Source organism: Typopeltis vanoorti, chromosome 7, assembly GCF_054136105.1.
Source record: "Typopeltis vanoorti isolate ZY-2024b chromosome 7, IOZ_Tvanoo_1.0, whole genome shotgun sequence".
NCBI lineage: Eukaryota > Metazoa > Arthropoda > Arachnida > Uropygi > Thelyphonidae > Typopeltis > Typopeltis vanoorti.
In genome coordinates, this window is record NC_143555.1 from 131845993 (window position 1) to 131858988 (window position 12996).

General features: G+C 34.1%; 1 protein-coding gene across 2 annotated transcripts in view; it reads right to left on the bottom strand.

The window, feature by feature from the left end:
* Positions 1 to 12996, bottom strand: part of LOC150105074 (Golgi-pH regulating cation channel) — a 450265-nt gene that overhangs the window by 131522 nt on the left and 305747 nt on the right. For both annotated transcript variants that reach the window (XM_090395474.1, XM_090395473.1), the window contains exon 16: positions 5713 to 5819. In XM_090395474.1, the coding sequence (XP_090251600.1) occupies positions 5713 to 5819 (107 nt within the window). The remainder of the gene's footprint in view (positions 1 to 5712; positions 5820 to 12996) is intronic.

Sequence of the window (12996 nt, forward strand, 5' to 3'; positions counted from 1 at the left end):
CTTGATTCAACCAAAAGTGTACCAAAGCAGTCGAAAAAAATACAGCTTACTGCAAGTGGCTCACACTTCAAGAACTTTAATTTCATGCTCTGCCTACACCAAAGCATGTAACACATGCAAATAAGTCATCAGCAGATCCAAATCTGATTTCATAAAGGCCAACAACAAAATACTTGCCTGTTGTTCAAATGGAAGCTGTGTCTTCTGGTCCCTCACTAAGGCCATTGGATGCAACTTCTGCTCTCCTGCACTTCCACCCCTCTCATCCTGATGGCATCACTGTTACATCATCCAAAGATAAAGCTGATCTCCTGGAATTACTCTTTTCCTCAAACTCCTACAATGCTGACCAAAGGAAATCACCTCCAACCATACTGGAATCAAAGTGCCACATGCTTTCTTTTGTTTTTTGACAAGAAGAAATCAGGAAACTACTAAAAAAAAATTGGATACTAAAAAGTCTTCTGGTCCTGATGGCATCTCTCCTATTGTTCTCAAACATTGTGCTCCAGAATTAACAGCCATCCTGCTTTGTCTCTACAATCTACTATACATCTGATACTTATTCCACATCACATGGCACTGATGTGCTTACAGGTATCTTGACCTCTTGTGTATGGGATCAATATAAAAAAAAAAAAAAAAAAAAAAAAAAGCCTAATTATGAAGTTACTTCACATGCCCATGCTTGGGTAAAAAATGAAAACAAGACTCTACTGGGATTAAGTGGTATATTGATTAAGTGGTATAAAACGAATCTAGATTACAGTAAAACCATAGCCATCCCATACATTAAAGGGTTATCGGAAAAAAGAAAAAAATCAACAGAATCCTACAACATTATAACCTCAATGCCACCTTTAAACCACCCACTAAACTTAAAACCATATTCAGCTCCTCTAAGGATCCTCTCCTCCCATTAGCACATCCTGGAGTCTATTGCATCCACTGCACCTGTAACTTACCGTACATTGGGGAAACAGGACGGACAATCCCTATACGCAAGAAAGAACACATTAGACACATTAAATATAACCATTATGGTGAAGCAGGCCTCTCAGACCATGCACTTAACACCTTACACCAAATCAACTGGAAAAGCACCTGCTCCTTACACCGCACAAAAACATGGTACGAAAGAAAATTTAAAGAATCCTGCAAAATCCTAATAAACCACCCAAATATCAACAATAAAGATGGTATGAAAATTCCAAGGATCTGGATGGCACACATTCAGCCAACCTAATATGAAAGATTCAACATAAGTCAGGACCCCAGCCAATCCGCTAGCATTAGAAACCATTCCACTCCAACTGGATGGAATGATGTTAATATATGTATATAGTAGACAACACAAATAATAGGACTCTAGCGTTGATGTATATTTTTATTTTTATTTTTTTTTCACCAGAGGTCAGGCCAACAATTGTGATAGCGGTTAGTCAGTGTCTTTAACGAACCAGTATGATTGTAGTATAGCTTGTTTCCTGTGTATATTTGTACGCTCCAGAAGATGACCTTGACATAAAGGTTGAAACGTCGAATTGTAAAAAAATTTTTTAGTAATATTAAACTAAAGTTTTTTATTCAAACACAGTAGTTGTCTCCATAATTTCCAAAAATGCATTCGGATCACCGTGCAAGCCTAAAAGAAAGGATAGCTTTGACATTGTTTCTCTCTTTGCCAACATTCCGTTACCTGACACTATTAATTTACTATATAATGGTTTTCCTCCTGATATTGCGAGGATTACTGAATTTGTTACAGAATCAGGATATTTCAGCTGGAAAAACAAGATCGATAGACAAGTTGAAGGCACTGCCACAGGTCTGTCTCCACCTATGGCAAACCATTTTTTGAATCATTCGGAAGATACCTTGTTCTCATCCATTCATCCCCAACCCTCTCATTGGTTTCGTTATGTTGATGATGTTTTTGTTGTTTGGCCTCATTCTGTAAATAAACTTACCACTTTCCTACAACAGATCAATAGCCTTTATCCATGCATTCAATTCACCATAGAAAAAGAAAAGGCTGGTAGTTTACCATTCTTGGACATCCTTCTTATATGCACAGCCCATGGTAATTTATTAATTAACCAATGCTTATTGAAAACCTACCTTTAATGGGAGATACATTCATCAAAAGAAAGTTTGCTCATCACGCCTCTCAAAAGATTGGTGTTATCAAGTTTTTAATTAATAGAGCACATAATGTGTGCTCCTCTCCCTCAAGCTTACAACAAGAACTTCTCACTATCAAAACTTTAGTGGAATTTAATGGTTACAACCCTGGTCAAATCCAGCAGATAATTGACTCCTATGTTCCAATCCCTTATATTCCTGGTATTGGAAGTTTTTCCCCACTTGGTTAGACAATAATAATTTATGTTTAATCCTTTATCCAAGTGTAAGCAAACAAAGTTTGAGCCTGAAGTATCTTCAGAACTGAGGCAACTCGTGGTAAAGGTGGACCAAGTTCTCATCACTAGTTGTCTTAGTATCTCCCATAATGCAAAGCACATCTCCTTGCAGACATGTATAATGCTATGTATTAAGGGAAGGGCCACTACCCAGATTGGTTTCGACCTTTATTGAGGTCTCATCAGTGGGAGCCAGACTCAGAGGTGGTGATACTACGGTGGAAGTAATGGAGAAGTCATATGCCCACTGATGAGATCTCAATAAAGGTCAAAACCGGTCTGGGTAGTGGCCCTTCCCTTAATGCATAGCATTATACATGTCTGCAAGGAGATGTGCTTTGCATTATGGGAGATACTAACAAGTAGTGATGAGAGCTTGGTCCACCTTTACCACGAATTGTCTCAGTCTTGAAGATGCTTCAGGTGCAAACTTTGTTTGCTTACACTTGGATAAAGGATTAAACTAAATTTATTATAATATTTCTGGTATCTCTGAACCTATTGGTAGAATTTCAAAGAAGTATCACCTTATTCCCATATATTTTCCTATCAACAAAATTTCTCATCTGTTGCCATCTATAAAAGACAAGCTGTCACCTCTATAATTAGCTGGCATTTACCAGACATCTTGCAAATGTAATCTGAGCAGACAGGTCATTCTGTGGGAAAAAAAAGAATTAATGAACATCAATATTATATTGAATACATGAAACCTTAAGAGTCTGGTCTGGTACAACATAGTATTGACACTAAACACAGTATCCAGTGGGATGAAGCTCGTCTTCTCCATAGAAGCAGTTTTAAATGTGAATGCCTTTTCAAAGACAGTTGTGAAGCCCTTTTACATTGGCCAAATCTGAATCTCTCTCTCAAAAGTTTGGGAGATTCTCATTTTATGTAACAGTCAAAAATAGTTTTAATACAAATATTAATATTATTTATTAATATATTAATCTCTAGCACGCAGCAACCATTTTTAATTGGTAAACTGATTGTTGTATGTACCTTGTATTCCCGTTTCGTTGATTTGCTTATTTCTATGCACTGATGATGTACTGTTATTTTCAGTAAGAAATATCAGTACTTTCTTATTAAAGTTAATTACTGTGGTTATCATGTAATTTTTTGTTTATTGACTTTCCTCTTAGCATCTCCATGAGTCAAGTTTCCACTGAATGAGACTTCAACAAAGATTGAAACCTGTCTAAATTTTTATCACTCCCATAATGCAAATCAATAGACATCTGAAAGGAAGTATTCTGCATTATGAGAGATCAGGGAAATCTAATGAGAAGTCATCTGCCTCTATACAGAAGTAGCCTAGTTGTGAAGTTACATTATGTGCCTATGCTTGGGTAAAGGATAAAATCAAAATATAAATCCTTGTTTAAAAAGATTGATAAAAGAAATAAAATGTCTGGAAAAGATAAAAATAACAGCAGACTATGCTAGAGACCTGAAAAATAAAAGAATTTAGAAGCAAAGTAGTAACAAAAAACTAGTAATAAAATTTTAATTGTAGTGATCTACCATTGTATCTCTACACCCTAGAGGGTACATGACAGAAAGTAATGGTAATGTCTTTGAATATTATCATTACATATTCACTTATGTTATTACTATAAAATCAGAAGTTCCTAAATAGGGGCACATGTATGGGAGTTTTAAATTGTTTCCTGAATAATGTTGGATATGGAGTACAACAGATAATTATAATTCACCATAAAATTTTTTAAGAGTATTAACAATACACTGAGCCATTATACATTTTTTAATAAAAACTTTCTCAGTAGACTGTTTTAGAGAATATTTTATTTATGATGTAGCATTAATATTTACGTACAGGCTGCGAAGAAAAAAAAAGAAAAGAAAAAAAGAGATACTACTGTTTCATGTTTCAACTTAAAATTTTGCAGTTCAATCAATTCATATACAATAAATTTTTCAATCAATTCATTGCCTGCTATCATTATCAACTCAGCAATGTAGCTAGGTTTTTAATGTATTTGACAAAGTTGTAGCTAAGTTCCTTTTATAGTGTCACATTTTCAATAACTGGTAAAATATATTGCTACTGCCACTGGGACCCATGGCAACTACACAATGCCAAAATGTTTCTATGCCTCTGCCAATTGTTCCATCAATAATATCAATGGAGTATAATATACTTCTCAGGTCAAATATGTTATTAATTTCTAATTAAAACACCAATACTAGTAGAGGTAGATTTCCCATACTATAGCTATACAGAGCATCAGCTTAATTTTTCCATGTTCACACCATACATCATCTTTCTGATATTGCAATTTGTGATTTTTATCATACTTTTACCAAAAGCTTGTTCTCACTAAAGCAAATATAGCTATAGCAAAATGATTTAATGTAACTACAAAAAGTCCTGGTCAGTTTCAATGCATCAATGATAATGTTAAAGGAAATTTGCTATAGCAAAGTTACAAGTTTGTTAGGTTGAAAGCTGAGTGTATTGTATTAAATATTATTTTATAAATTTGCATGTTTACATACATTTATAATGTATTAACATGATTGGCAAAAAAGGTACCAGCAAAATACTTATTACACTGATGGCAACCCAGATGTAAGTTGCATAAGGATTATCTCAGGCGTAGCAGATTCCATGTCATCATTAGTGCATAAGTATAACTTTATTATTTTGTTCCATGTAAAAAAAAAAAAAAATTCCTAAAACTTTAAAAATATTTTCATTGTATGAATGGAAATGGTATTATGCTGCAATATATAATTTCCAAAACAAAATTACATTCTTCTTCTTTTTCTTCTTCCTCGTGTTATATCCTGCTTGGTGCAGAGTTGGCTATTTTACATGATGCGACTTGAAGCGATCTCAACCGGCTTATCGCAAAGCCTGACATTGGGGGGAGGGATATATTTATGTCTGTGGATGTGAGTGTGTGTTCAAGGGGCCAGTTTGCCTGGTTTTGAGGGATGTAAACCTGAGTTACCAGGAGGGGAAAAAAAAACTTCCACCTCCATATGAGACCAGCTAACTCACCTTTAGTTGAAAGAGACCAGATAAAGGTTCCTCACATCATGGATGGGAATTGAACCAGGTCTTTCCGACCATAGGGCTTTGTCTATGCAGATTGAGCTACAGAGGATCTCAGAATTATTTATTAATTCGACATGCATATCTACTTCTTCTGAATTATGCAATTCTTAACATTCTACTGAATAAATAACATTGAACAAATAATAGTAAAGTATACCTGTATAAGTTAAAGGATTCAAATATTAAAGGCATATTTACCTAAAACAGCAAATATTAATGTGTTTGTAAAATGCCTATACAGTGAGAGCTTGACTAGATTTCTTCTTAAACGAAGAGTCCTGGTAGTTTGAACAAGACTACTAAAGATGTAATTAAGTTAAGGTGATAAAAAATCAAAATATTTTCAGCTTCATTTTTTAATTATACCATAATGGAAAATAAACTTTACAGAGGATATAAATAAAATCTACAAATATTTAAGAATAAAAGGCATGTTCATAATACTTCTTAACATTGGCAAGCCTTCATTATGTACAGCTGGGCTACAATGATTACTACGCACTCTGTCAATTACCATGTAGTTTGAAAGACTATTTCCAAAATTATGAAAATTAAAGAATAATAATAACAATAATAAAAAGCTTATGCAAAAGTTATATAAATTTCCAAATATGGAATGAGACTTAGGATACAGTGCATGTTCTATGTATGTCCAATTACTTTTACTTTAGCCACTCTTCTATTTGCTTGCTAGTCTTCTAGCCAAACTAGAAGACTAGCAAGTGTCTTCCTAGAAGAACACTAATGTACATTTGTTATCGAGAATCAAATGTCTAGGTTTATATAGCATGCACTTTCATCCTGCTGAAGAGTCTCCAGTAACAACATAAAAATTCCTCATAAAAACTATTGCCTTCTAGAAAGATAGCTGTGAGCACTAATCAAATTTAGCCATAAAAGACTTAGCAATGAATATCAAAATACAGCAAAATCTTTGAAAAATTTGGAAAAAAAAGAACAAAGCTAATAATAACACAAAATACCAAGCTGTGCACAAATTCATATGGAGAGAAGATATAAAACAATAAAAAAGTCTCATCTACTATGTTATTACCACTCACAGTGATATCTTTAAGTAGGTTCTAGACCCAAATGTATACATGAGATTTGAAAGGGGGAAGTAATCTCCATTTAGTTTTGAGCAAGATAAAACTGAATATCATACTGAAAAGAAAAGTGTGTAAAGTGTGAAAACACATACTATTCAAAGATTACAGTTTGAAAACAACCAAATTTACAGACTCCAAAGGGAAAAAAAAAACTGATTAATTTAGGTAAGGAGGTGTGTGACAAAGTTGTCTGGAAGGAAAGAAAATGAGAACTATATGGTGGTAGAAGTAGGAAGTTTAAGATGCAGTCACAGAAAAGAAAAAATCATATCGTAACTTCCTAGTAAGCAAGTCAACATATACTCTGAGAGGATATAGAGAAATATGTAAGAAAGCAGAACAATGGGTAACATCAGACAAAAGTCAAGGAAAGACTTTGGTAAGAATATAGAAGATAAATATTACAAAGGTGGCAAAATGTTCTGGAGGCTATTGAAAAGCTTAGAAATAGAGGCAAGACTACTATGAAAGGAATCAAAGATGAATGAAAACTGAAGATAAAGATATTCTACATGTCATAATTACTCTGAAAGTTTGCTAAATAAAACATGAAGTGATCAAATAATGACAGATAATATTAAAGATGAATGAAGTCAGGAGTACATATCAGTACTTGAGGCAGAAAAAGCTATCAGACATCTGAAATGTAGAAAGGTAGCTAGAGTAGACATTATCTAACAAGAAATGCGCAAAAATATAATTATAAAATGTGTCATAGTAGCTGCACAGCATAATTCAGAAGGCTTGATTTAGAAGGTCATATTACTGGTAATTGGAATAATAGATCTCACATAGTTCCATCTATAAAAGAAAAAAAAGGAAGTAAAACTGAATGTGTGAATTATAGAGGAATTTCCATACTTTCAAGAGTTTCAAATAAGATTTATACAAGCATACCTGAGAAGTCGCTAAGAAATCATTTGGAAAAGAAAGTCGGAGAAAAACAAGATAGCTTAAGGCTAGAGGTTGTTCAGATGATCAGATTTTCACTTTAAGGAAAATAGTTGAGAAATCATGGAAATATAACAAGAACCTGTATTTAAGTTTTGTAGATTTGAAAAAAAAAAAAATAGGCTAGAATTCAAAATGCTAAAATAATATAATATAAAGGGCACATTATATCAAACAACAGAGAATGTGTATATTTGAGTTATAAGTCAGTAGTTAGAATTGACAATAGTATAAGAAAATGATTTGATGTAAAACTGAGTGTAAGACAAGGGTATATACAATCGCCACTGTTATCCATCACATTATCAAGGAAAGGGGCATTAAACCTAATATCAAAACCAGAGATGTTAATATCAGCTCTATTTTACACAGATGAAGTCAAATTCTTAAATAAATCTAGTACAGGTCTACAGGCTTCCATAACTAAACAAATTTGGTATGAAAATCAAGCAATAAAAAGACAAAGACCCTGAAAATAGGCATGAACACTGATAATCAACTCACATGGAGAAACCTATAAATCAAGTTTAACATTTCTACTATTTATGATGCACAATTTTTAGTAAAGATAGCAAATTAAGTAGAGAAATAGACAACAGAATTAGCAAAGTTGGTGTAGGAGGACAACTGAATAAACTTCTTTGAAAAATAGAGAGAAATCAGTCCAAAACACTAAACTATAGTTGTATACAAGCAGTGTTCAAACTGAGACAATATATCCATGTGTTAAAGTGTAAGTGCTCGAAAAAACAGATGATAAAAGTCTAATGGAGCAAAACAGTACTAGGAAATGATTATAAACAGTATTTAATGCTTCCAATATTTCATGTCAGTTACAGAGACATCATCATGCTATAAAATAAAACTTACAACACACACACAAAGGAGCACAAAACGAATTGAAATACATGAACGAAAGACTAGAGTCCTAACTAGGTGGGACGTCCTCTATGGACAACAGTTGGTGGCCTAGGATGTAAACAGATCTCAAAGTATTAGTGTTTTTCATATTTTGGGAATCTTTATGCAGTCGTATTTGCTCAAATTAGGCTGAATTTTAAGAACAGCAGCAGATTAAAATCTGCTGCTGGCCTTTCCTTTAATGTTACATGGTGATCACTATTCATTTCAGTAAATTATGGAGACTACAACCATGTTAGGAATAATTACTTCATTTTCCTGATGTTTCGACATTCATATTAAGGTCATCATCTGGAGTACACACACACACACATATATATATATATATATAAATATACAAAGACAAGCTATACTACATTTCAAATAGTATGCCAAAGTGACAATGATTTGATCAGCCATTATTCTACTGTCCTGACCTCTAATGAAAAAACTGCATTAAAGCTATATCCTATTTATATCATCATCAGAGAACAAATTCATATTAATACTTTTAATACAGCAAAAGATTACTAGATTACTATAGTTCTAATTACAATTAACTCTTAGACCAAAAGGTTATCTGGGTAGAATATGTGCATCCATATTCTTGGGATTTTTAGACTACCATCAACCACCCAAGATAAGGGTGGTTGATAAGAATTTCACTGGTCTCTTTAAATTTGAAGACATACTACATTTGGATGTGATGTAAAGAACAGGTGCCTTTTCAGTCAATTCTATGTAAAGTATTCACAGCATGATCAGAAAGGCCAGATTTACCACAGCTATCAAATTTAATGAGCCGTTTATGTTCTTTTTTTTTTTTTTTTTTATTATTGGAATTGTGCATCCTGTTTCACCTACATAGGGGAAATTACAGGTGCATTGAATATGGTATACTCCAGGGTGGGCCAGTGGATCCTTGGATGAGTTGAATAACTTCTTTAATTTTGCAAGAGGTTTAAAAGTGACATTAAGGTAATATTTCCGTAGTATTCTGTTTATTTTATCTGATATCCCTTTAAATGTATGGAATGGCTATAGTTTTATTGTAGTCTAGTTTATTTTTGTTTTTCAGTGGAGTCTTGTCAATAGTATTTCTGCTATAGCCATTTTTCAGGAAGGTATTGCTGATAACTTTTAATTCATGTTCACTGGAGCAAATCTTTAAAGCCCTATTTTTTAATGTGTTAATTACATCTTTTTTGGGTGGTGGGAAGAGTTTATGTGTATACATTGGCCAGTATGTGTAGGCTAACAGTAAACAGTGAAGGAAAGACTACTGGAAGGAAGATATGTGACAAGTGTATCTAGAAAAGGAAGTGTGTTCTGACTTTCAATTTCAATTCTTTGTGTTTGTGTTGTTTGTTTAGGTAGCTGAAGAACGTGTCTAATATTTGGCAGCCATGGAATCAGAAAACAAAAATATCATCAATGTGTCTAAGCAAGACTTTGAGTTTTAAAGTAAAGGAATCTAGAGCATGTTGCTTGAAAGCAATTGGGGAGGAATATATGTTAGCAATTGGGGAGGAATAATGTTAAGCCCATGGCTGGTAAAACATATTTTGTCACACAAAATAGCCAGAACATAGTATATGAGTAAAGAGTACTGTGATATCAGGTGGAAATTTGTCCTGTAAAAGAAGAATTGTGTCACTGATTGGAACATTTGTGAAAAGGGTAGAGATGTCAAAACTGACTAATACGTCACTTTTTTCAAGTGAAATGTCCTTAATTTTGTTTACAAAGTGTTGTGTTTTTAATAAGTGATGATGTTATAATGATATAAATGATGTTATAAATAGAATATAGCTAGGTCAGGCCAGTAGAATAACGGTGGATCAAATCATTGTCACATGTGGAGTACACACACACACACACACACACACACACACACACACACACACACACACACACACACACACACACACACACACACACAATTTGTCTTTGTGTGTGTGTATACTCACAATGACCTTAATACAAAGGTCAAAACGTCAGGAAATCAAAGTACCATATTTGCCGGCATATAAGATGAACCCCCCATTTTTGTGCACATTTTTTTTAGGAAAAAACTTTATCACTGAATATTATAATGAATTTACAGTATTTCAAATATAAAGTAATAAGTAGGTCTACTTTCAACAAATACCTAATCTAACAAGGAAAGAGTACCCACCTTTTAATCTTCTTCATCAAAACCCAGAAATTTATCATAGGTTATGTTTACTGTGAGTTGCTTTTTTTTTTTTTTAGATCCTCATCCTGATTCTGCCAAGTTCTTATCATTTTCTCAGTTGGGGGTGGCCCGAAATGCCTCTCTGCAGCCCTGTTTCCATGATCTTTAGCATACGCAATCACACGTAGCTTGTAAGCAATACTGTAGCAATGTCAAAAAATTTGCCAAGAAATTTAGAGAAAATTTAACGGCAGAAATTTATTGCCGTTCACAACAACTGCGACAACAATTGGAGAGCTTAAACGAACAGGAACACAGCTGTGATCACCGATGACAGTGCATGTGCATCCACTGAACTCTACGTAACTAGAATGCTCTCACACACATTGCAAGGAAGCAAGAAAGAAATCGCATAACTCAGAACAGAGAAAATTTCCAGAAATGAAAGTAATAAAATACTGAGTATTGGTGTATAAGATGCACCGTTTTTCAAACCTATTTTCAAAGAAAAAATGTACATCTTATATGCCGGCAAATACGGTAATTATTCCTAACCTACGTAACTGGAATGCTCTCACACACTGCAAGGAAGCAAGAAAGAAATCGCATAACTCGGAACAGAGAAAATTTCCAGAAATGAAAGTAATAAAATACTGAGTATCGGCGTATAAGACGCACCCTGTTTTTCAGACCTATTTTCAAAGAAAAAATGTGCATCTTATATGCCGGCAAATACGGTAATTATTCCTAACTTGGTTGTACTCTGTCCGTTCACCAAAATGAATTTCTTCAAAGATGTTGGGATACTGGAATTTCATCTACTTGCATTAAATTAAAAATCAAGTTCAAATCCAAAAAAGGCCTACGTATCTACAAGCATGCTAGTTTTACTCTCTTATGTGAACAGATGACAGCTACACACACCATTCTCACTGCTATCAGCTCATTACAATCTGAGCTCTCAATGATTCTCAACACAGAACTCTATACTTTTCTCTGGAATATTTCAGAAGCTTCAGCTCAAAAAAGAATTCCTTAAAATAAAACTTTTGGATTCTAAACCCATTCCTCAAGAGCACCCTTTTCATACTGTAGTTGTCATCAAAAAGGCTTAACGAAGCTGCAGTTAGTGTCCTAAGTCTCGGCCACTATTTTGGCATTGCATCTTGACAAGTGCTGGGAGTAGCCTAATGTTCAACATCGAATGAGGTAGCTGTAACTCAGCTCCAGAGATAGCTAATAACATTAAGCTTGATCAGTGGTTCACTTTCTAGATCTTTGCTTCCCAAAAGAAATCTATCTCTGTGCCAGTTCAACAACTCAATAACATAAAGATAACAGCAAAGTCATCGCTAGGTCTGACAAGGGAAGTAATACCATTATCCTCAATGGCAATGAATACAATAAGAAAATGGATTTTATTCTAGGAGACCACTCCAAATACAGACCTATAAGATTATGGTCCCACTAAACCTGCAAATCAAGAAATTAAAAAGACTACTCAAAAAAGTTGATTCCTGGCCTCCTGAAATCATAAAAAAATTCAAATCCTTTGCTCCCCCCCTCATACATGGCTTGCCATTCATAAACCCAATTCCCCTTCCCCTAAGACCCATAGTAGATACCACTGATTCTCCTTGCAAAAAATTACCCAAATTGTTCCTCTTACTGGTCAATACCACATCATACATAAAAAAAAATCTTCCTATTTTAAAAGTCCCATTGAAAATATAATTGTTAATAATACTGATATCCTAGTGAGTTCTGACATTGTCTCATTATTCAGTACCATTCTGTTAAATGACACCTTATTGCTTTTGGAAAGTTTTTCCTTTTGATATCACTGACCTCTTTTCCTCTGCGATCCATTTCAATTATTTCTCTTGGAAGAAAATTTTATAAACAGATAGAGGGTACCTCTATGGGTCTCCCCTCTCACCTCCCCTTGCCAATTTTTTTTTTTTTTTTTTATGGAAGATTTTGAAAAACAAATTCTTGACTAACCCCCCCCCCCTCTCACACCTATCTGGTTAAGATAGGTAGATGATGTTTTTTTCCATTTGGTCTCATGGCCCAGACACATTAGACACTTTTCTCTGTCACATCAATAGTCTTTACTTTATAATATAATTTAAATGGAAAAGGAAACTAATAATAGTCTGGCCTTTCCAGACACCTTCATCACACACCTACCTAATGGTAACCTGTCCTTTTTAGTATATAGCAGGGGTGGCTAAAACGTGGCTCGCGAGCCATGTGTCAAGCGGCTCTTCACAATCTACCAGGAAAAAATAAACAAAAAGAGAAGAGGAGACAACAAAAAAGAGGAACAAAATAAAAAAA